This window comes from Chiloscyllium punctatum, chromosome 15, assembly GCF_047496795.1.
Source record: "Chiloscyllium punctatum isolate Juve2018m chromosome 15, sChiPun1.3, whole genome shotgun sequence".
NCBI classification, from domain to species: Eukaryota; Metazoa; Chordata; class Chondrichthyes; order Orectolobiformes; family Hemiscylliidae; genus Chiloscyllium; species Chiloscyllium punctatum.
Window position 1 is genome coordinate 25,272,753 of NC_092753.1, and position 25,854 is coordinate 25,298,606.

The following is a 25,854-nucleotide window of genomic DNA, read 5'->3' on the forward strand; positions in this document are numbered from 1 at the left end:
ACTGCCAAGCATGCACACACTCAACAATAGTGACAGTTTGACAGCTATCAATACACCATCATACGATCACGTTTAGCAAGCCAAGCCAAAGCACAGCAGAAAACAGAAGGTGTGAGAAGGATCGGGTACAATTGCAAGGGAAAAAAGGTCTGTAAAGGAAATACCTTCAGATCACGCCTTTCCAGGTGCAAAAGCTCAGAGCCTCGGATGTCATGACGGATGAAGCGTTCTTTGTATTCTCCCAAGCTGAGCAGCTCCAGCCAAGAAGCAACTTCATCTGTGCCCCATTTTTGAACTACCAAAGTCAAGAGCAAAAGCCCCTTAATTCCTCCATGCTTCATAAGCAAAGGGTAAGCAAAAGTGGGAAAGAGCAGAGGAGCTTGCAGTGCTGGCAAAGAGGGTGAGGACATTAACAGTTACATTCATCTAGCCCATCGACCAGGTTGCTTTTCCATGCAAACAGGTGTTATCGTGTAGACATTTTGAACACTGGACATCCTTGCAGCTCTGAAAACCTGAACACATTTGCAAAAACTGACAAAGTCATGCCTGTGAAGCTGCGATTTGAAGTACCTCTTCACCAAAAGTCTGCTTTGCAGAACCAGCTCAAGTGGGCACTCAGCATCAGAAATATGATCTAACAGACAGACATTTACCAAGGTGGGTTCCTTATAGGGAACTTTAGGAGATGGGTCTTAGAGTTACAGTGACATTGGAGTTGTATTATACCTGTATAATGAGAGTTCCCTTTGGGAATCTTTTCCCGCAATCATGTCCCAAACCAAAACTGTAGCATATCAAAGTGTTATTGAGGGAGTATCTGCCATCACTGCTGCTGAAATAGTAGCATGTTAAACAAACTGACCTGTGTGTACATTCGACCCAAAGATGTTACAAGCTAGAAGTTCATTTCTAAAGGAGCACTAATTACAGATAGCTTGGAAAATTGAGCTTCTGTTTAAATTCAAGCACGGTAAGTGGCAAATAGGTGGTGAGATGTTTGTAAGTGAGATTCCAATGTTTAGAGATTGTACCAACCTAAATATTCTGCAGTCTAACACACTGAAGTGAATATTGCAAGGAATTGAATGAGAGGGATTCTAAGAATAGTGGTGGTGTCGTTGATAGTGAGGACGATGGTCCCAGGTTACAGTCTGATATTGATCAGTTGGTGAATTAGGCAGAGCAATGGCAGATGGAATTTAATCCTGATAAACATGAGGTGATACATTTTGGGAGGTCAAATAAGAGAAGGAGATACACAATGAATGGTAGGTCCCTATGGAGTACTGAGGAACAAAGGGACCTTGATGTACAAGTCCATAGATACCTGAAGGTGTCAGCACAGGCAGGTTGAGTGGCAATGGCAACATGCAGGATGCTTGTCTTAATTAGTTGGGGCATAGAATATAGGAACAACTTTATAAAACATTGGCTAGGTGACAGATGGACTTCTTTGTGCTTGGCACACAATCAAAAGAATATGATTGCAGTGGACAGGCTTCAGAGGAGATCCTGGATGTTGCCTGGGATGAAAAAAAGTCTCACTTATGAGAAGAGTCTGGATAGGCAGGAGTAGAGGAGGCTTGGGGAAATGGGGGAATTTGATTGAGGTATACAAAAGGCATATCAAGAGTAGATTGTGAGAATCTTTCCCCTGTGGCAGAGGATATAAGTTTAAGGTGATGAGTAAGTGATTTAGAGGAGATCAGAGGAAATACTCAGAGGGTGCTGGAAATGCGGAATGTACTGCCTTAGACAGTGGTGGAGCCAGGTACTCTGGCAACTTTAAGAAACATCTGGATGATCACTTGAAATGCTGGGCCACAGTAGGCAATGGACCAAGTACAGGTAAATAAGATACTGTTGTTTGGTGTTTGTTGGTCAACATAAACATGGTGGGCCAAGGGACCTGTAATTGTGCTGTAAGACTCTCGTCAATCATAGACATGACACTAAAGTGAACAAACATCACTGTTACTTTGGGGACAATGCATTTCAGAGAGAAATGGGAAAAGGGGGGATTCACCGGTATCCTTTTTGGCAACGGGCAAATGTTCCTGTATCTTCTTAAGCTTTTATTTAAAATAAACTTTTATCAAGAAAGGCAGCCAAAAGCTTAATTTTAAAATTGTAAAAATATTTTTATAACTTAGCAATGCAGAAAAAGGCCGGAAAAGACACATGTTCTGAGCCTAGCTATCACTGACCAACAATGGAGTAAAGGGCTCAGATGTTCTTACGGTAGTTGGTTGTTGCAAGTGTAGGCAGGAGTTGGGATCATGTAGAACTTTTGATCAGGTTGACTTCACCGAAATTTCCCATGATGTTGAAATATTCGACAGGCAATTCCTGTTGCCAGAACTCTCTGACAAAGTCCCCAAATCTAAGTTAGAGTCAGAAATTTCAAAGGGGATTCTGACTAGCTTATCTGAATATTATCCAGGAAATGTTACAGGATTAAAATCTGCTCCAACTCTTGGCTAACTATAAAACTGGTCTCCACCACATTGAGCGATTTGATTCACCAAAGACATAACCTCAACTCACAATTTCCCCCTTTCCAGACACTCCACTGCACGCTGGCCTCTGATGCCAAAGCCCCCACCAACTCCTACCTCTTAACCCTAATCCAGATGAGCCCTGATTCACTCCTCCTGACCCCTCCATGGATACCTGATGCTCAATACCTCCCAGATTACTCACAGACCCAAATCCAGCAACTACTTGAACTCCCCACTTATCTACCACCCCAAATATTCCACCCCCATGGCACCTGAGACCCCACCCTGCACATACCACCTGCCTGGCACCATACACCTTCACTTATGTTGCACATTTGTCTTCTCTCAACAGCTCTCCTATGGTTTTGGAACCACATTAAAGGTGGAACATGGTACAAAAGGGAGTGTGATCTCTCAGATGACATGCACTGCTATGGCTTGGAATTTTAGCCAGAAAGGTAAGTGGGCATTTTGACTGATCTACATAGAAAATGGAGATATGGACATAGACTGAAAGATCAAGGCCAATATCTCTCATGGCCTTTGCTGTCCTGAATCCTAATGACATAATAAAGTCTTCAAAAAGGACAATATATGGCTACATTTATTTTGAGATTTTGCCTGCGAGATTATTAGAAAAAACAAGAAGTGACCTTGTGTAATGGTGGGAGGGAGTAAACTCAGATGAGGGATAAAAGGTTCATTGATTGGTGTGAGCTGACAATGGGTAGCTATTCAATGATCCGTACTTTTCAACACCTACAATCATCATTTATTGAAGAAATGAAAGCGGGTGCAGAGAGAGAGATGGAGAGAGAGACAGCTGAATGTCCTAATTCAAAGGTAATATAAAGCAACGTTATGTTGAGAGAAGCAGGAAGATAGACAGGGACAAGGGAGGGAATTACGAGAGTATGAAGACAGAATTGGTGACAGTGAACAGGGTACACAGGTTAAAATGGAGATTGCAGAGGAACAGTGGCAGACATTTGAGAAGATAATTCATAACTTTCAACAAAGATTATTTTCCATTGAGGAAGAAAGGTCCACCAACAGGAAATACCATCCATGGTTATTGAAATAAAGTTGAGAGTAGTATCCAATTTAAAGAAAAGGTATACAATGCTCTGGAGATTAGTGGTACACCAGAAGGTTGGGAAAGTTTTATAAGTGAGCAAAGGATGATTAAAAGAAAATAAATAGAGAAAACATCAAAGTATGAAAAAAAACTAGTACGAGAAAGAAATGCAATTGGTAAAATTGTGTACAAATACACAAAAAGCAGTATAAGCACGGACCCTTTAGAGAGTGGAACGGAAAGTTCATAGTGGAGAATGAGGAAATGACAGAGACTTACACCATGTATTTTATATCAATTGATCCAGTAGAAGACACAATAGACAGTCAAAAATAGTTGGAAATCAAGAGGCAAAAAGAACTCAGAATAATCATGATCAGTAAAGGAGAAGTAAAACTCGCTGGGCTAACAGCTGATAAGTCCTTTGAACCCAATGGTCTGATCCTAGTGGCTTAAAAGAAGTGACTTTGTGATCGTGGATGCATTGGAGGTTATCTTTCAAAGTTTCCTGTATTCTAGACAGGTTTCTGTGGATTGGAAAGCAGCAACATCTCAAAAGGAGGAGGGAAACAGAAAGCAGGAAACTTACACTAATGTCTGTCACATGAATCCATTATTAAGGAGATGGAGGCAGGACATTTAGAAAATCATAACATAATCAGGCAGGACCAACACAGCTTTAAGAAAGGGAAATTGTGATTGATAACTTGTTTTTAAACAGTCTTTGAGGATGTAACAAGCGGTGGACTTGTACACATGAACACATATATACAATAGGAGCACAGGTAGTCCTTTCAGCCCCTCAAGTTACACATTCCCATCTATCATCAATAACCTTCGATTCCCCTGTCTATACTTTAAAAATATTTAATGATCCTGCTTCCACAGCCTTCTAAAGCAGAGTTGAAAATTCACTCAGGTTTCTGAGAGGAAATGTTTCTAAAGGGCTGACTCCTATTTTGAAAAAGTGTTCCCTGGTTCTGAATCCACTCACAGTAGAAGACATTTTACCTCCTTTGTCAAAACCTATTCGGGACTTATACACTGCAGTCAAATCATCCCTCACATTGTCAAATGCCAGTGTAAAGAAGACTAGTCTGTCCAACCTACAATGCAGCTTTTTCATTCCAGACATCAATCTTCTCCTAACTGCCTTCAATGCATTTGCTTCCTTCCTTAAATACGGAGACCAAATGTATACAGTGTTCGATATATGGTTTCACCAATGTCCTGTGTAACCGATATTCGATGCTCTAAATGCTGAGTTTCTCTCATAATAAAGGACAACACACCGATGACTCAACCTATGTACCCTTCTCAAACACATGGTCTTCTTCGCAGCATGCTTTTCTCCTTATTGTGCTTGTGCCACCATGCTTTCACTGCCCTCATCGAAATCATTGATGTAAACTGGAATATGTCGAGGTCCTAGCACAGAGCCCTGCAGGACTCCAAAAATAAAATAGTGTATTTGGGTTTCCAAATTACATTTGATTAGACAATGCATGAAAGGTTACCCACAAGATAAAAGTTCATCGTTTTGGGAGTGATCCATTAGCATGGACACAGGATTGACGAACAGGAAACAGAGAGTTGGGATAAATGGATCATTTCATGTTAGCAAACTGTAATGAGTGCCACTGGGGTTTCAACTATTTTAAATCTATATTAATGACTTAAATGAAGGGACTGACTGCAGTTGAGCCAAATTTGATGATCTCATTAAGATGGGAGAAAAGCAAGTGAGGAAGACACAAAAAGGCTGTCAAGAATTGTAGATGGGTTGAGTGAGCGGGCAGAAATTTGGCAGATGGAGTATAATATGGGAAAAATGAATGTCCACTTTGGTGGGACGAATTGAAAAACAACATTTTTTTTTAAAAGGAAGACGACAGCAAAATGCTGCTGAACAGAGGGACTGAGTATCATTGTACATGAATCACAAAAAAAAGCATTCAGATCCAATTAAGAAAGAAAACAATGGCTTTATTGTATGGGGTTGGAGTGTAAAAGTAGGGATGTTTTGTTACAACTGGCACAGAACATTCATGAGACCACACCTGAACTACTGTGCACAGTTCTATGTTCCTTCCCAAGGAAGGATAGAGTTGCACCAGAAGTAGTTCACAGAAGAACCACCAGGCTGATTCCTGGGATGAAAGTTTATCTTTAGAGGAATGGAGGAGGAGGCTGGGTCTATGCTTACTGGAGTTTAGAAGAACGAGAGGTGTTCTTACTGAAACATAGAAGATTCTGATGGAACTTGACAGAATAGATTCTGGGAAGATGTTCTAGATTTCAAAAAAACTGAAAAAATTGCTCATGCTGGAAATCTGAAACTAAACCAGAAATTGCTGGAAAATCTCAGCAGTAAATTCCCACATGATGGGAAACAATGAGGCCCAATTTCAAAATAAAGGAGCTCTCATTTAAAATCGAGATGAAGAATAATTTCTTTTTTCAGAGGGTTGCTCACCTGTAGAATTTTCTTCCCCAGACAGCAGGAGAGGCTAGGTCACTGAGTATATTCGTGGCTGAGTTAGATAGTTGATTGACAATGAACACAAGGGTTGTTGGGCATGGGTAGTAAAGCAGAACTGAGGCTACAATCAGATAAGTCACGATCGTATTAAATGGCAGAGAAGCGTTGAGGGGCCAAATTATCCATTCCTGTTACTTAGGAGCTGATGGAAAATACTTACTGGCAAGTTATTTTAAATAAAATTCAGCTCATCAAATCATGAATTTTCACTCATTTCTTGTAGCTCTTCTTTTAATTTGGATGTCAAGGCCACATAATAGTTTGTACATTTCTAATCTGACCCATCTTAACTAGTCATGAATAATGCCAGGTTCTCTGCATCCCTCCTGGTCGTCCATCTTCAACAGCCACAAGGGAATGGCCACCTCTCAGGGTTTATTTCCAAGCATCTATATTGCGTAATTTTTAAAATTCATTCAGGTGATGCGGGCATGCTGGCCGGGCCAACATTTACTGCCTATCCCTAACTACCATTAATATCCCTTAATATCAATAATGTGTAGAAATCTATTGATCTTATGAATGAGTACAGTCAGGCAGAATGAGATTGTAAACGCCTTTAACAATCTGTGTAAGAGCAGAAGGCAAAACTGAAACAACAATAAATCGGTGAATGAATCCCAGAATGCCCAAGCAACAATTAATAGATGCTGCACTTATGACTTCATTGTATTTTGTACTGGAACTGCCCCCAAAGCAAATAGCCAGGCTCTGCAAAATCATACATGATAAAACAAATTTCAAGGAACAGAATAAAGAAAATGATGAATCTGAACAAATTATACAAGCTACAAGGGGTTTTACTCATGTGATATACGTTTTGAGTAAAGAGTCTTTTAACTATGCAGTGCTGGGCAGTGCATGCATTTTGATAGGATGTGATACATATTGGTTAAAATAATATTTTCATTTGCTAAACAGTGATGATCATTGCACAGTTAAAGATTTGCTATCAGGTTTTTGATGATTTGGGATTATGTCTTACATTTAAGGTAAAACAAAGAGGACCACATGTGAAGTATTGTGAAGTCTGCAGGACAGCAGGCCTACATGGTTTGACCATCAAAGGTTGAAAGGAAATCAGATTGTTTGACTGGGAAAAAGATCTGAGGTATTCACACTTTGTAGACAATCACAGCAATCTGTTGCTAACAATGGATGATGGGTTTATGAATCGCCAAAGTCTCTGAAAAGTATTGAAATCATTGGTTCGCAAGTAGTTGTGCTGTAAAACATCTTTTTAGTCCCAAGTTAAAAAGAGCATAAAGCTCTCAAGAACAGCCAATCAGCTTTGCTACCTTCATGCCTCAGAATTATGTCAAAAAAGAGAAAGTTAAGAGCACTTTACCTGAGTGCAGGCAACATTCACAACAAGGTCGATGTCCTAAAGGCACTAATAGAGATAATGATCTCACTGCCATCATTGAAACATGGTTGCATGATGACCAAGACTGATAACTGAATATTTAAAGATATTCAATGCTTAAGTGCATTAGTAAGGGAGAATCCCAGATCAGAAAAATAATGTGTGGAATTTGTTTGAGTGGAACCCAGAAATAGCAAACAGCATCAGACATTGGTTGGAATGAAAACAGAAATTTCTGGGAAAACTCTGCAAGTCGAGCAGCATCTGTGGAGAGAAAGCAGAGACAATGTTTCAGGTCCAGCTATCCTTCTTCAGAAGTCTGAGGTTCACCACCACCTAAATTCTGACAATGCAAGCCAGCGATGCCCACATCTCACTAGTGAATAACTAAGATCAAGTTTAACATGGATAACTGAGAGGTTATCCATTTTGGTCAGAGGAATACAAAGGCAACTTATTATCTAAGTGAAGAAAAACTTCAGAATAATTCAGTGCAGAGGAATCTGGGTGTCCTTGTGCATGAATCGCAAAAAGACCAGCACACAGGGAAACAGATAATAAGGCAGGCAAGTGGAATTTTGACATTTATGGCTAAAGCCTGATTGATCAGTTGAATAGTCAGACTGCAACAGATTATAGCATTTAATTCAAATAGGTCAAAACTATGTTGAAACACCTCAAAGTAAAGAATATTTTCAAGGCAAAACAAAATCTTGCTAAAAGTTCCCATTCATAGGTAAATGTGAGGTATTGTCCTGTAGTTTGGAAAGTGAAGAAAATAAAAAAAATGTTTGTTAAAAGCACTCTGGCTTCTGGAAGCGGAGGACGTTGGGTTTTTCATTTCTTTTGAAAGTTATTTTCTCATGGGTCATGGACATCATGGCTGGCCAACATTTATTGCCCATCCCCAGCTGCCCCTTGAGAAGGTGGGGGTGAGCTGCCTTCTTGAACTGCTGCAGTCCACCTGCTGGATGTTGAGCCGCAATGCCCTTACAGAGGGATTTCCAAACTTTTGACCCAGCGACAGTGAAGAAATGGTGATATATTTCTAAGTCAGGGATGGTGAGTGGCTTAGAGGGGAACTTACAGATGGTGGTATTCCCATAAACTTGGTGGCCATGTCCTTCTAGATGGAAGTGGTCGTGGGTTTGAAAGGTACTGTCTAAGGATCTTTGCTGAATTTCTGCAGTGCATCTTGTAGATAGCACACACTGCTGCGACTGAGCATTGGTGCTGGGGGGGGGGGGGGGGGGAAGAGATGATGCTTGTGGATTTGGTGCCAAGCAAGCAACAAGCTTTGTCCTACATGGTGTCAAGGTTCTTGGCGCTGCACTCATCCAGGCAAGCGGGGAGTATTCCATCACATTCCTGACTTGTGCCTTGTAGATGGTGGACAGATTCTTGAGAATCAGGAGATGAGTTACTTGCCGCAGTATTTCTAGTCTCAGATCTGCGCATGTAGCCACTGTGGGTATGTGGCAAGTTCAGTTCAGTTCAGTTTGTGTGAAACACTTTACAAGGTATTCCATTTAATGTACACATGGAGACTCCACAAAAACTGTGAGAGAGAAAAGGTTCTGGACAGGCATTCTTGGCTTGAAACAGATGCTGGAGAGAAAAGAAATAGCTCACACAAAAGGAGTGAATGCGAGCCATCAACTCTCGTTCACTAAAAGAAACAGTTATGTGCTCCAGAGGAGGAGCATCCTCCAGAAATGTTTTCTTCCAAATTTGGAACCGTTTGATTTTTTTTGTCAATTTACGGTTTTCTATATAAAATCTGTTACTGAAACTTAGAGTAGGGAATCTATTAACTGTATGATAAGTGAGTGTCTACTCATATTTGGATGGTATTAACTGCGACATGGTAGTTCAGTGGTCAGCACTGCTGCCTCACAGTGCCAGGGACCTGGGTTTGATTCCACCCGCAGGTGACTGTGTGTGTGGAGTTTGCACATGTCTGTGTGGGTTTCCTCTGGTTTCCTCTCACAGTTCAAAGATGTGCAGGTCAGGTGGATTGGCCATGGGGAATGCATGGTTACGAGGTGGGATACTCAATGTGTACTCGATGGGCCAAATGGCTTGCTTCCACCCTATGAACTACAAATTTACTAGTGTTCCTTGATTAGTGAACAGGAATAGATTGAAGCTGTGGCCCTAAGGTTTGGAGTTGCGTGTTTGTATTGCATATGTTTATAAATAAAAGCTGATAGTGTAAAGATTAGGTAGCGATGACAGGAGGCTCAAGAGCTATGAGCTTCCTTTCCAAAATGATCTCCTGACTTTTGCACAGATCAGAACTGTGGAAGAAGAAACAGGAACTGACAGAATTCTACAGGCTCCTGGTCTTGGTTTATAGATGTGGGACCTATAAAATTCCCAGGTCCTGTGGTCCAGGAACAGTGTTTTACAATATTACGGGATGGGAGGGGTGTCAGTCTAGGGCAGTGACAGCCTGTTCACCTATGTTACAACTGTGTCCTGAAATTAGCTGGGATTAACAGCCAGCTTCAGTAAGGGTGACCATGACAACTATTATTGATTGCTGTATATACCCAATTGGTTCACTTACGTCCTTTCGGGAAGGAAAACATGACATATTTACATGGTCTGGCCTACATGTGATTCCAGACACCCAGCAATTTGTTTTTTTTTAAACTGAGCTCTGAAATGGCTCACTCACTTCAATGGCTATTAGGGATGGGCAATAGGCAACAAATGCTGAGCTTGCTAGTGATACACAAGACCCAATGAACATCAGCATTGTGGGGCAAGCATTTGGAAAGCAGAGTGATCTGCCCAAGAAACAAAAACCCTTTTTAAATAAATTGGGTCGAGGAAAACATTTAAATTGACATTTTTAAATACCAACAATAAAGCACAGAACGTCCTTGACAAATGTAAGTTATGTAAATAAAAATTGCGCATATATTCCATACCAGCAAACATAGTTTCGGTGTTAAAACTTACCACATTAAATATTCAAAGATTCATGCTTTAATTATTTCCCTTGAACAGCAGGGTGTAACAATGAAAGAATTTCAGATTATGTGGTTATGGTCTCGGTCCAAAGGCAGAATAAAGTGTTTTTGTTGATTGGTTGTGGAAACAATTATTCTTTTTTGGATTCTCAGTAGAAATAAAAATATATCCAAATTCTGATCAACCTCTGTCTCTTCCTAAGCTTGCACTACAATCTGAAATAAAAATTAAACATTCAGGGTCCTTGAAACATAATTCCCAAAATTATTCTGGTGCTAATTCAAAGGTAAAACAGGCCCTTTCATACCTCACTGATTGGCACATGTGGTTATGCAGCAGCATTCAATCTTATAAGACCATGGTTTGTGCTGTGGTTGTCAACTTTGTGGATTTGATAGAGCAGACATGGAGATTGTTGCTGCTTGTTGAGGAATCTAAAACACAGGGATGCAGTCTCAGGACAAGGGGACTGAGATGGGGAGAAATTTCTGCATTGAATATATTGTCAATCGATAGAATTTTTACATAATTTTTTATCCAAATGGATGCTTCATTGTTGGAACATATTTAAGGTTGAGATACACAGAATGTTAAGTTTCTCAGGAAATTAATGGATGCAGACAGCAGGCAGGAAAGTGGAGGTGTAGCTACGTTCAGCCATGATCACTTTTTTTTATTTATTTGTGGGACTTTGGCGTCACTGGTTGGCCAGCATTGATAGCCCATCCCTACTTGTCCTTGAGAAGGTGATGGTGAGCTGCCTTCTTGAACTGCTGCAGTCCACTTGCTGTGGGTTGACCCACAATGCTGGTACGGAGGGAATTCCAGGATTTTAACCCAATGACTGTGAAGCAACTGCAGTATATTTCCAAGTCTGGGTGGTGAGTGGCTTGGAGGGGAACTTGCCAGTGGTGGTGTTTCCAAGTACCAGCTGCCCTTGTCCTTATCGATGGAAGTGGTCGCGAGTTTGGAAGGTGCTGTCTAAGGATCTTTTGTGGATTTCTGTAGTGCATCTTGTAGATTAATACACACTGCTGCTATTGAGCACCAGTGGTGGAGGGATTGAATGTTTGTGGATGTGGTACCAATCAAGTGGGTTGCTTTGTCCTGGATGGTGTCAAGCTTCTCGAGCGTTGTTGGAACTACACCCATCCAGGCAAGTGGGGAATATTCCATCACACTCCTGACTTCTGCCTTGTAGATGGTAGATAGGCTTTGAGGTGTCACGAAGTGAGTTACTCGCTGCAGTACCTCTAGTCTCTGACGTGTTTATTTGGTAAGTCCAGTTGAGCTTCTGGTCAGTGGTAACCCAAAGATGTTGACAGTGAGGGATTCAGTGATGGTAATATAGTTGAACGTCAAGGGGTGATGGTTAGAGTGTCTCTTATTGGTGATGATTCATTTTCAGGCATTTGTGTGGTGTGAATGTTACTTGCCACTTGTCGACCCAAGCCAGGATATTGTCCAGATCTTGTTGCAATTGGGCATGGACTGCTTCAGTATCTGAGGAGTTGCGAATAGTGCTGAACACTGTAATCATTGGCGAACATCCCCACTTCTGACCTTCTGATGATCATTGATGAAGCAGCTGAAGATTGTTGGGCCTAGGACACTACCCTGAGGGACTCCTGCAGAGATGCCCTGGAGCTGAGATGACTTCACAAGCACAACCTTCTTCCTTTGTGCCAAGTATGACTAACCAGTGGAGTGTTGCCCCCGATACCCACTGATTACAGTTTTGCCAGGGCTCCTTGATGTCATACTCGGTCAAACGTGGCTGTCACTCTCACTCTCACCTCCCCTCTCGAATTCAGCTCTTTTGTCCATGTTTGAACCAAGGCTGTAATGAGACCAGGAGCTGAGTGACCCTGGTGGAACCCAATCTGGGCATCACTGAGGAGATTGTTGCTGTGCAGCTGCTGCTTGATAGCACTGTTGATGACCCCTTCCATCACTTTACTGATGATGGAGAGTAGACTGACTGGGCAGTAATTGGCTGGGTTGGATTTGTCCTGCTTTTTGTGTACAGGACATACCTGGGCAATCTTCCACATTATAGGGTAGATGCCAGTGTTTTAACTGTACTGGAAGATCTTGGCTAGGGGAGTGGGAAGTTCTGGAGCACATGGATTCAGTATTATTGCGGAATGTTATCAGGGCCCATTGCCTCAGATTGTCGCAAATGCATCAGCCTTATCTTTTTCCCTGATGTGCTAAGCTCCTCCATCATTGAGGATGGGCATATTTGTGCAGCCTCCTCCAGTGAGTTGTTTAATTGTCCACCACCATTCACAACTGGATATGGAAGGCCTGCAGAGCTTAGATCTGATCCGTTGGTTGTGGTTAGCTCCATCACTGGCACGCAAGTAATCCTGTTTGGTAGTTTCACCAGGTTGACACGTCATTTTTAGGTATGGTTGATGCTGCTTCTGGCATGCCCTCCTGCACTCTCCATTGAACCAGGGTTGATCCCCTGGCTTGATGGTAATGGCTGAGTGGGGGATATGCCAGGCCATGGGTTTGTAGATTGTGCTGTAGAACAATTCTGCTGCTGTTGATGGCCCATAGCACCTCATGGATGCCCAGTCTTAAGCTGCTAGATCAGTTCGAAGTCTGTCCCATTTAGCACAGTGATAGTGCCACACAACACGATCGAGGTTATTCTCAATGCGAAGGCAGGACTTCGTCTCCACAAGGACAGTGCAGTGGTCACTTTTACCAATGCAGTCATGGAGAGATGCTTCTGCACCCAGCAGATTAGTAAGGATGAGGTCAAGTATGTTTTTCCCTCTTGTTGGTTCCCTCACCACCTGCTGCAGACCCAGTCTAGCAGTTACAGAGGAACCTCCATTATGTGAAGGAGTCGAATGGGGAATATTTCGTTTGGTTAATCGAATTCCAGTTAATCAAATGCTGGATAACATAGTACAGCTGAGCAGTGGGACCTTCTGATCTTGCCAGATTATCTGATATTCGGACAATCAAATGGTGAACAGTAGAGTATCCTCTGTATATCCTTTAGAATGCAACCAGCTCGATCAGTAATGCTGCTGCCGAGCCCCTCTTGGTGGTGGATATTGAAATCCCCCACCCAGAGTACATTTTATGCCCTTGCCACCCTCAGTGCTTCCTCCAAGTGTTGTTCAATTGATTCATCAGTCGAAGGGGGGCAGTATGTGGTAACCAGTAAGACGTTTCCTTGCCCATGTTTAACCTGAAGCCATGAGACTTCATGAGGTCTGGAGTCGATGTCAAGGACTCTGAGGGCAACTCCCTCCCAACTGTATACCACTGTGTCGTCACCTCTGCTGGGTATGTCCTGCTGGTGGGATAGGGCATATACAAGGATGGTAATGGTGGTGTTTTGGGTGTTATCTGTAAGGTATGATTCCGTAAGAATACCCAAGTCAGACTGTTGCTTGACTAATCTATGAGACATCTCTCCCAATTTTGGCACCAGCCCCCAGATGTTGGTAAGGGACTTTGCGTGGTCAACAGGGCTGTTTGTGTTTTTGCCATTGTCTTTTCCAGTTCCAAGGTCAATGCCAGGTATCATTTCTTTGTTGTGACTTTGTAGCAACTGATACAACTGAGTGGCTTGCTACGCCATTTCAGGGGGCAGTCGAGAGTCAACCAGATTGCTGTGGGTCTGGAGTCACATGTAGGCCAGACCAGGCAAGATGGCAGATTTCCTTCCTTAAAGGACATTAGTAAACCAGATGGGTTTTTCCGACAATTGACAATGGTTTCATGGTCATCAGTCAGATTTTTTTTCCTAATTGAATTCAAAATCCACCATCTGCCCTGGTGGGATTCAAATCCAGGTCCCCAGAACACTACCTGGGTCTCTGGATTAACAGTCGAGTGATAATACCACTCGGCCATCGCTTCCCCATTCATATCGTCATTTATATTAAAAAACAGGAAGTGCAGGAGAAACGCAGCAGGTCGGACAGCATTTGTGGAAAGAGAAACAAACTGAATGTGTCCAATCCAATATGTCTCTTCTTTGGAACTGATTCTTGACAGCTGGTCAATCTTTATTCCTTTGAATATTTTGGAAAATGAGAAAAATATTCTCTTTAAATACCATTATCTCATGGGTTTTGCCCTGGGGGGAAGGCTACAGTATCCTGGAAATTCATCTTTAATTCCTAAAGTCTTCATTGCAATCCTGGAGGATTTGCAACATAATCTCATACTGTACTGAAATTCATATGAAAATAATGAACAATAATGATCAATGGCTTATCATTCATGTTTATACTGACATGGATAAAATACAATTTAAAGGGAATAATCGTTTCAAACAGGGGCTAATAAATGAAGTTCCTCTGTGCCAGTTGCTAAGAAGGTAAGAAATTATATTAACTCTATTTGGTACATCATTAAATGGTTTCCTCACTGCTGTCAATATGGATGGAAGGGATCAACTAAAAACCGTCCAAGGGTCTGTTTGCTTTCTTTCCAAGTTCAACATTTATGTATCATTGCCAAGTAGTTGAAGAAGGTACAGCAATTGTGAAAGGTTCAGCTTGTGGGTTCATAGATTCACTCAGCACGGAAAAGGCCCTTCAGCCCATTCAGTGTGCACCAACATAATTACCACGGAGAGTCTACTGATCCGAATTTCCTGCACTTGACCCATATCCTTGAATGTTATCATATTTGAAGTACTGATCCAAATATTGTTTTGAAGGTTGTAAAGTTCTCAGCCTCTACTACCTTCCCAGGCAAATCAGTCCAAAGTCCCACCACCCGCTGAGTGGAAAAGGTTTGTCCCAGATCTCTTCCAATTAATGGTCAAGGTGCTGGTCTGCCAAGAAGGAATGACCACAGTGTCTGCTACTAACGGTACTGAAACATATAGCCCACATGAACCAGTACAAAGCTCGGAATGGCATGCCTCTAAGAGCCCAATCACTGGACCCATTTTGTTTTTGAACCTGTGGCTAAAATTATAAGCAAACTGAAGCTGGAGCTCAGTAAGTGTTCATCCAGTAATCATGGTCACAGAGTGGGAGTGAGATGTACTCAGCAAAATTACAGGATGTTTAAAATGGTCTGGATTACTAGAAGAAATTGCAAAGATAGAAAATAATGAAGTAAACTTGGCCATTAGGGCACTGAAGTCCATCAGCCAGTTACATTCATTCATAATGAAAGATTGATTTTAAACTATTTTTACTTGACGAGTACATGCATTTTTTCAGAGTGTGTTACTATTGGTTGTGTGAAATTTGTATTATCAAGTTGGTTGTGAGGTTTATTTCACTCACCTTTCTATTTGTTTGATCTTACATCAATTGCAATTGGATAGCGTCCTGTAGGCTAGTGACAATAAGTGTGATTCAATGCTTTTCAGAAATCTGCCTGAGCATAATCTGTGTTTGGAAGGAACATTCTACCAAATTGTTACTTGACCCAACTCCACAGAATTAAAACATTGGCAACGTAGGTCGGACAGATGGAAGAGGTGTCAACGAAACGATTTGTGACGAACATGTGCTTAGTAGACTCTAAGGCCTGGGTAATGATGCATTTATGATAAATTCTCAGTTGTGGTTGGTATGGAAGAAGCTGAACTGATCGGACAAGATGAACATCAGGACATATCAACACTGCCTTGAAGAACTCTTGCTGCACTATTATATCTGAGGTATAGATTGTGATTGTGGTTTCTAACCCCAGGAAATGGCTGAACTATCCTATCAAGATCAGGCATATCCAGTAAACCTGTTGATGGCAACTATTGCTCAGATGATTCACGGGTCTCCATAGCATCTAATTCCAGGAGTATTGCTGCTCCAGGATGAAGTCTAAAAGGAATAAGTTTTCTTCTTTCATCTGTGAGGTAAGTGTGGTTTCACATAAATGCTCAGAATGGTGTAAGGCACAAGACAAACTGAAGGCACTCGATATATTCATTTTCACAAAGCTACTAATCAAGTCCCTTTGTGCAGAAGCTGAAAGCCATCACATTTCACGGCTGAATCTTGGGCAACAGCCTGACATAGTCGCACTCACCGAATCATACCTCACAATATTTGAGACAGTACCATCAATATCCCAGAGTATGTTTTGCCCCACTGACAGGATGGACCCAGAAGAGTTGACGGCATATGGTATAAAGTCAGAAGGGAGTCCTCAATACTGTCTCCAGACCTCATGAAGTCTAATGACACCAGGTCAAGCATGGGTAAGGAATACTTCTGCTCATTACCTTTGGCTGATGAATCAATGTTCATGTTGAAAACCAACAAGCAACCAAAGGCACATAACATATTCTGAGTGAGGAACTTCAATGCCCATCACAAGCTCATTAAGTCCTGAAGGACACCTCTGTTAGACTGGGCAGCAGGCAGCGAGGGAACCAACAAGCAGAAAAAAACATAGTCGACCTTATCCTCACCAATCTACCTGTAGCTGACAGTACTGGTAAAAGTGAATGCCACACAGTCATTGGGAAGGAATGATTTGGAGATGCTGGTGTTGGACTGGGGTGTACAAAGTTAAAAATGACACAACACCAGGTTATAGTCCAACAGGTTTAATTGGAAGCACACTAGCTTTTGGAGCGTCGCTCCTTCATCAGGTGGTAGTGGAGGGCTCAATCCTAACACAAAGAATTTGTAGCAAAAATTTACAGTGTGATGTAACTGAAATTATACATTGAAAAATTGATTGTCTGTTAAGCCTTTCGTTTGTTAAAAGAAGTGAAACTATCACTGTATTCTATGTGTAAATCACAAAACCTTTTTTTTAAAAAAAGTTGCATTCTCGGGTTAGCTGTTAACAATGGTGATAGCTAGACAATATGTTGAAGGTGTTGGCCCCCTGTGTTCTCTGTCTATGCCATGATGTTTAGATTGACTCTAATCTAAAAAGTGAGAGAACGGAGTTTTACATAAATCCATGCAAAGTACAATGTAACCCTGCAAATACAAATTCACCCCACAAAATATATTCAAATTTGATTCCACCAATTTGTACCGTCATAACGGGCATATGACTCAGCATATGTAAATCAGGGAGTGAAAGGAAGAGAGGACCTTAGTAAAATGACAGTCAGGTGGTAAATCTCACTAAGCAGACTGCTTGCTTAGGCAAACTAGGGTTTCATCCTTGGCTCTTAAAAGAGGTTGCTAATGAGGTAGTAGATACATTGGTATTAATTTTCTAAAATTCTCAAAAATCAGGGAGGGTTCCATTGGATAGGAAAGTAGCAAAAACAACTTGGTAAAAACAATGACTGCAGATGCTGAAAACCAAATACTGGATTAGTGGTGCTGGAAGAGCACAGCAGTTCAGGCAACATCCAACGAGCAGCGAAATCGACGTTTCGGGCAAAAGCCCTTCATCAGGAATGAAGGGCTTTTGCCCGAAACGTCGATTTCGCTGCTCGTTGGATGCTGCCTGAACTGCTGTGCTCTTCCAGCACCACTAATCCAGCAAAAACAACTTGTCTATTTAAGAAAGAAGGGAAGCAAAAAACAGGAAACTTCAAGGGAGTTGCTTTGATATCTGTAAAGGAGTGGATTAGAATCAATTACTTAAATTGCAAAAGCTCAAGGTAATTGGGAAGAGTCAGGATGATTTTGTCAAAATGTTTAACCAATTTATTGGAGTTCTTTGAAGGCGCAACACATTGTGGAGTATAAACGTGGACCCTAATGCAGGAAGTGTCGACAGCTGCAGAAATTTGAGCTCCAGGTTTCAGAACTCAAGCTGTGGCTGGAGACACTGTGGCACATCCGCAAAGCTGAGAGTGATGTGGACAGCATGCTCAGTGATGTGGTTACACTGCAGCCTGAGGGCCTAGAGGCAGGAAGGGAATGGGTGACTGCCAGGTAGTCCAAGAGAAACATACCCGTAGTGCAAGAGTGCTGTGGGGTTCCACTCGCCAAGTCAGTTTCTGATTTAGAAGCTAATCAGAGCACAGGTTGCTCAAGAGAGCCATATTTGTGTTGGCAGGAGCTGAACAGGAGAGGAGGAAGAAGAAAGGAGATGCGACAGGAAAATATTTAGTTAGGAGACAGGCATTTTTAAAATTTATTTAATTCACAGGATGAGGGTGTCGTTGTATGGGCCAGCATTTATTGTCCATTCCCAATTGCCCAGAGGGCAATTAAGAATCAACCACATTACTGTGGTCGTCACATCGGTCAGACCAGGTAAGGATGGCAGTTTCCTTCCCTAAAAGGACACTAGTGAACCAGATGGGTTTTTCCAACAATCAGCAATGGATTCTTGGTCATCATTATATTCATAATTCTAGATTTGTATTGAATTCAAATTTGTATTGAAATCTGTCCTATGTACCCATAGCAATACCTGGGTTTCTGGATTAGCAATCCAGAGATAATACCAGAAGGCCCCTGCCTCCCCCTGTGGGGAATGTGACTGTAGATGTGCCTCCTGGATGGTGTGGGCTTCCCTAGTGCCAGGGTCCAGGATGTCACTAAGCAGCTGCAGGACATTCTTCTTGGAGAGGATGAACAGCCAGAGATCGTGGTCCATGTTTGTACCAATGTAGGAAGGAGGATGTGGTTCTGCAATCTGAACTTAGGGTGTTCATTAGAAAACTAGCAAGCAGGATCTCAAATGCAGAAATCTCCGGATTACTCCCAGTGCCACATGCGAGTACAGAAATGTTTTCATTCACTCATTGGAGGTGGGTATCACTGGCTGGGCCCAGCATTTATTGCCCATCCTTAGTTGCCCTGGAGAAGGTGGTGGTGAGCTGCCACATTGAACTGTGTACCATGTGCTGTAGGTTAACCCACAATGCCCTTAGGGAGAGAATGCCAGGATTTTGAACCAGCTACAATGAAGGAATGGCAATGTATATCCAAGTTGGGATAATGAGTGGCTTGGAGGGGATCTTGCTGGTTGTGGCGTTCCTGTGTGTCTGCTGTCGTCGTCCTTCTAGAAGGAAGTGGTTATGTGCTTGGAAGGTACTGTCTAAGCACCTGGCAAATTTCTGCAGTGCTTCTTTTTGCTAGCAAACACTGCTGCTTTTCAGTATTGCTGGTGAAGGGAGTAGATGCTTATGGATGTGGTGCTAATCACTCAAGGATAAGACAGATGAATATATGGTGGAGTTTCTTGCAGTCTTAATAACATTGATAGGAAGGTTTTTAACCAACTTGGCAGGGGTGTGGGAACCAACAGAGAATAGTGGAGAAGAACAGCAACGTTCATTAAATGTTTGGGTGTTGGCACTAGCACAAGTTAATTGGTGAAGTCGGAATAAAGAAGAGCAAAATGAATTCTAAATCAGGCACAATTATAACGCAATAACAGAGACCTGGCTCAAGGAAGGGCAAACCTGTAACTAGGGGGTGTCACAGGGATCAGTGCTGGGGCCACATTGTTGACTTTATACATTAATGACTTGATTAGAGTGGTGCTGGAAAAGCACAGCAGTTCAGGCAGCATCCGAGGAGCAGGAAAATCGACATTTCGGGCAAAAGGCCTTCATCAGGAATAGCGGCAGAGTGCCTGCAGGGTGGAGAGATAAATGAGAGGAGGGTGGGGGTGGGTTCAGACCTATCACCTTCATCCCCACCCCCATTCACCCATTGTACTCTTTGCTACCTACCCCCACCCTACTCCCTGACCTATCACCTCCATCCCCACCCCCACTCACCTATTGTACTCTATACTACTTTCTCCCCACCCCCACCCTCCTCTCATTTATCTCTCCACCCTGCAGGCACTCTGCCTCTAATCCTGATGACGGGCTTTTGCCCAAAATGTGGATTTTCCTGCTCCTCGGATGCTGCCTGAACTGCTGTGCTTTTCCAGCACCACTCTAATCTAGTGATAAGGACAATACACAGAGTCTGAAGAAAGATATGGACAGGATAGGTGAGTGGACAAAATTTTGCAATTGGAATATAGTGAGAGAAAATGTGAAGTTATGTGCCATGACAAGAACAGAGGAGCTGAATATTTTTTAAATGGAGAAGGACTATAGAAAACTATAGGTAAGAGGCATTTGGGATTACACATACATAAATCACAAAAGCTAGCATACAAGTTTGGAGGGTAATAGAGAAGGCAAATAGAATATAAGCCATTACTTCAAAAGGAACGGTGCATAAAATTAGGGAGGCATTGCCAAAATTGTACAAGGCAGTAATCAGATGACAGCAGGAATTCTAGGAACAATTTTGGGTCTCTTAGCTAAGGGAAGATACATGAGCAGAGAGGCCAGGCAAGGTTCCTGGATATGGAGGGGTTGGCTTATGAGGAGAGGTTGAATAAGTTGGGTCTGTGCTCCCTGCATTTAAAAACATGAGAGGCAACCTATTGAAACATACAAGATTCTAGGGGATTTGACAGGGTGGATATGGAGAGGTGGTCTCCCGTTGTGGATCAGTCTAGCACCAGCGGAATAATCTCAGAGTAAGGGGTGTTGAGGAATTTCTTCTCAGAGGATAGTGAGTCTGTCAAGGTTGGGTGATTAAGTATGTTCAAGGCTGAGATGGGCATATTTTTGAATGGTAAGGGGAAAAAGAAGGAAAGTATAGTTGAGGATTATCAGATCATCTATTCTGCTCCAATGTTTTATGGTCTTATGGACTGGCTGTTAAATATTTGTGGGTATAAGATGTTCACAAAAAAAGGCAGGAAATGAGGAGTAGCCGAATTGGTTACAGACAGCTGGAGAAAGAGGATGCTTCAGAGGGTTCAAGGATGGAGTCAATTTGGGCGCAGCTACAGAACAAAAAGGGTGTAATTACATTGCTCGGTGTACTCTACAGAATATTAACTAAGGGGAAGGATGCAGAAGAATATATCCGTAGGAAATTTACACAACATTGCCAACACAGTCAAGAAGTTTTAATTGGGAACTTCAATTACCCATAGATCTTGGGGTACAGGAGAAAAATTTCAGAGTTTGAGGTGATACAAAATGTGGAAGATTTGTAAACTTTGAGGACAATGCAAAATTCCAAAAGGATACAGACAAGTTGGTAGAGTGAACAGCTAGGTGGCAGATGAGGTTCAATGTAAGGAAGTGTTAGGTGATGTACTTTGGTGAGAAGGATATTGAGAGTCAACCCAAATTAAGGTGTACAAGTTTAAAGGGGGTATGGGAGCAGAGGCACCTGGGTATATTTATGCACAGACCATGAAGATGGTAGGACAGGTGAAGAGAACAATTAATAAGACATATAGTACCCTCAGATTTATTAACAGGATATACAAAGCAAGGAGATGATGGGCACCACATTACAGTTGGGGATATGAACACTTGGGAGATAGTGCAGAAGCAAACTAGTGAGGAGAAACTTCTGCTTTGAGGATAGATTAAAGAAGTTAGGACTATTTTCCTTGGAGAGAAGAAGGCTAAGAGGAAATCTGAACGAGGCTATCAAAATCATGAGTGGATTGGATAGAATGGATAGGGAGAAACTGATCCTGCACATGAAAGGAATAAGAATGAGAGATCGTAGATTTGTTCTTGATTAGCAAAAGAAGCAAATGTGATGTGAGAGAAAATGTTTTTTTACAATGAGTAGTGAGAGTCTGAAATGCACTGGCTGGAAATGTGGTCACAGGTTCAATTGAGACATTCAAGAGGATATTGGATGATTATTTGGATAAAGGTAATGAGCAAGGTACAGGAAATTGGCACTAGGTAATGATGCTCATTTGAAGAGCTGCTGCAGACAAAGCGGGTGGAATAAAATAAAGATCTGCAGACACTGGAGATCTGAAACAAAAATGGAAATTGTGAAGAAACTTACCAGGTCTGTCAATACCTGTGGGAAGAAAGCAGAATTAATGTTTCGAGTCAGGTGACTTTTCATTTGTTGTCTCTACTTTCTTCCCACGATACATCAAGTGATCTCCTTCTGGACAATGCCCCTTTTGTGATTCTATACATAAAGGAGATTCTGAGGACAGAATGGAAAATGAAAGCTCATGGTTTAGGGGGTAACATATTAAAACAGACAGTGATTGGTTGCCTGGCAGAAAACAGTGCATAGTAAATGCATCTTGGTCTGATGGGTAGGATTTGATGAGTGGAGTCCATAAGTGTCACAGAATCATATATTACAGTATCGGCCTTTTAGCCCATTGAGTCTGTACCACCAAAAATATACTACTATCTACAATAGTCTCACTTTCCTACATTAAGCCCAACCTCTTGAATATTATGATACTTCCAGTGATCATCCAAGTACTTTTTAAAGAATGTGAGGTTTCCCACCTCAACTACTCTTCCAGGCAGTGTATTCCAGACCCTCACCCCTTCTGGGTAAAAATATTGTTCCTTAAATACACTAAAAATCTCCTGCCTTTCACTTTAAGATTATGACCCCTTCTTGCTGACCCTTTGACGAAGGGGAACAACAGTTTTCTATCCACCTTGTCCATGTCCCTCAGAATCTTATCCAGTTCCCCCTAAGCCTTCTCTACTCCAAAGAAAACAAGCCGACCTTATCCAGCCCCTCTTCATATCTGGAACACTCCATTCCAGGCAACATCCTGGTGAATCACCTCAGCATTCCCTCCAAAGCAATCACATCCTTCCTGTTGTGTGGTGACTAGAACTGCATACAGTACATCAACTGTGGCCTAACCAAAGTTCTGGACAGCTCCAATATAAGCTCCATTCTCTGATCATCTACGCCACAAATGAAGGTGGCAAGGTCCTGTATGCCTTATATTCAGTTAAACCATCCTGCCATGGATCTGTGGATAACCACCCCAAGATCCCTTTGTTCCTTCATGCTTCCTGGTGTCTTCTCATTCATTGAATATACGCCCTTTGGCCCATCCAGTCTGTCCCATCAAAAATATACATCCCTTGTATTGTTTCATTTACGAAAGGGCATCACATTAATCAGGGTTAAGTTCCATCTGCCCATCCGACCAATCTATTTATATCTTCCTGAACCTAACACCTTCCTCCTCACTGTCAGTCAGGGTCTGCTCTGAAGCCTCAACCTTTTACAATGTACATCAATGACTTGGATGAGGAGAGCGAAGGCACGGTAACTAAATTCAAAGGTGACACCAAGATAGGCAGGAAAGTATGTTATGAAGAAGATGCAAATAGTTACAGACAAATACAGATATGCTGAATGCCAGACAGACGGTCTATTATGCAGGAAAACCTGACATTGTCCATTTTGGTCAGAAGAATAAAAAAGTATTACTTAAATGAAGAGCAGCTATGGAATTCTATGAGACAGAGGATTTGTCATGAGTCAAGGAAAACTCGTATGTAGGTACAGCACTTAATCAAGATGATTAACTGGATGTTATCCTTTCTGACAAGAAAGCTTGAACATAAATGTATTGCATTTCAGTAATACGGGGCAATGGTGAGACCACATCCTGAATACTGTGTGCTGTCTGGTGCTCCTTATTCAAGGAAGGCTGTAAATGCACTGGAACACTTTTGAAGAGTTTTACATATGTGGATACCTAGAATAAAGAGGTTGTTCTACAATGAAAGACTGGACTGGCTGGACTTGTTTGCATTGGAGTTATAAGATATTGAGGAGTTTCGAAGAATGAGGGGAGATCTCACTCAAAAACACAGACTTCCTACAGTGACAGGGTAGATGCAGGAAGAATGTTTCCCCTGGTTGGTGGGAAGGATTCTAGAATCAGGGGATAGTCTGAGAATAGTAGGCCTTCAGAACATTGATTAAGAGAGGGATTTTAGGGTACAAGCCTGTAGCTCCCTGAAAGCGGCAATACAAGTGAATAAGGTGGTAAAGAAGGCTGCCTTCATCACTCGGGGCACTGAGTATAAAAGTTGGCAAGTCATGTTGCAGCTTTGGTCAGGCCACATTTGGAGTACTGTGTACCCTTTAGGGCCTGTACCTGTGTCACACTGTTCTACGTAATAAAGAGTGAGAACATTCAGGACTGGAATGAGAAGGAATTGATTCATTTTAAAAGCTCTGTGAAGATAGATTGGCGAATCCTGATTATTATCTCTTTGAAAGACGAGGATAGCCAGGATTGTTAGCTGTCACCCGTCCAATTCAGTACAATTTTATAAATTTGATTCCATCTGGAAGGACTGTGTAGGATGCCCTTCGCAGGCTTTTCTAAATGGTTCCTGTTGCTCACGGTGCACAGCCATGGAATATGCCAAAGGGCGCTTCCTAACAGCAATAGTGCAGGTTTTTAAAAAATATAATCCCTACAGTGTGGAAACAGACCCTTTGGCTCAACAAGTCCACACCGAACCTCCGAAGAGTAACCCACCCAGACCCATTCCCCTACCCTATTATCCTATATTTACTCCTGGCTAATGCACCTAACACTAGGGGCGATTTAGCATGGCCAATTCACCTGACCTGCACATCTTTGGATTGTGGGAGGAAACTGGAGCATCCAGAGGAAACCCATGTAGACATGGGGAGAATGTACAAACTCCACACAGTCACTCGAGGCAGGAATCAAACCCGGGTCCCTGGAGCTGTGAGGCAGCAGTGCTAACCACTGAGTCACCGTGCCACCCACATCACATTTCACATCAAAATCCAGAACCAAGCCATGGGATGAACCTCTGTCAAAGGGAACAACATGTAAGGGACAGAAAGATCCAGTAATATGGAAGGGAAATCAGTATATTTATTTGACAAAAATCCTTAGGTAAGGATGAAGTCAATAATTGGTGACGAGTAAAGCTTATGTATTACATTTGACCAGGGAATCTGAAATCATTAAAACAAAACAAAGAACTGCAGATGCTGTAAATCTGAAACAAAAGCAGAAGATGTGGGAGGAACTCAGCAGGTCTGGCAGCAGCTATGGAGAGAAAGCAGAGTTAACGCTTCGATTCCAGTGACCCTTCTTCTGAATAGCTGAGTTTCTCCAGAATTTTCTGTTTTCTTGATCTGAAGTCAAGATGGATGGCACATCACATCGAGCCCTTTGACCCACTGAAGAGGGGTTTGTTAAAAAATTGATAAAGCACCTCAGATTTGTGAGATGACAGTGTCCCGGAGAGACAATACCCAAGAGATGGAAGTGTGAACAAGTCTGGAAACGGTTGTCTCTAACTGGCAGACAGTTGCTGCTGAAGTTCTACCAGGAATAGTGTAAATCCCTCCAGGGGGAAGAGACTCCAGGCAATGTATTTATACATGTTATCATAAATTAGGCTGCAGTCTGGGAAGAATTACTGATTCTGCTCATGCTTCCACTTGTTAGGTATTATATTTCTGTATGTCTGTTACAGAAATTGTGGGACGTGGCATGTATGGAATGTGGTGCATGTGTGTATGATACAGGCATGTCTTTCTGTGCGATATGCATGCACGTGTGTATGTTGGTCCATGTATGGGGCATGTGTGCGTGTGGGGTGTGCTATATGAAGGCAATGGGAGATGGAACA

The 25,854-nt window shown here is 42.1% G+C and overlaps 1 protein-coding gene across 6 annotated transcripts in view; it reads right to left on the reverse strand.

Annotated features, from left to right (window-relative positions):
• dgkh (diacylglycerol kinase, eta) overlaps positions 1-25,854 on the reverse strand; it is a 569,987-nt gene that overhangs the window by 16,890 nt on the left and 527,243 nt on the right. For 2 of the 6 annotated variants that reach the window (XM_072584797.1, XM_072584799.1), the window contains 2 exons: positions 22,235-22,249; positions 165-295 (listed from right to left, as the gene is read on the reverse strand). The exons of 1 other annotated variant lie outside the window; for it this stretch is intronic. In XM_072584797.1, the coding sequence (XP_072440898.1) occupies positions 165-295; positions 22,235-22,249 (146 nt within the window). The remainder of the gene's footprint in view (positions 1-164; positions 296-22,234; positions 22,250-25,854) is intronic. 3 more of the 6 variants (XM_072584802.1, XM_072584798.1, XM_072584800.1) reach the window with 2 other exon arrangements.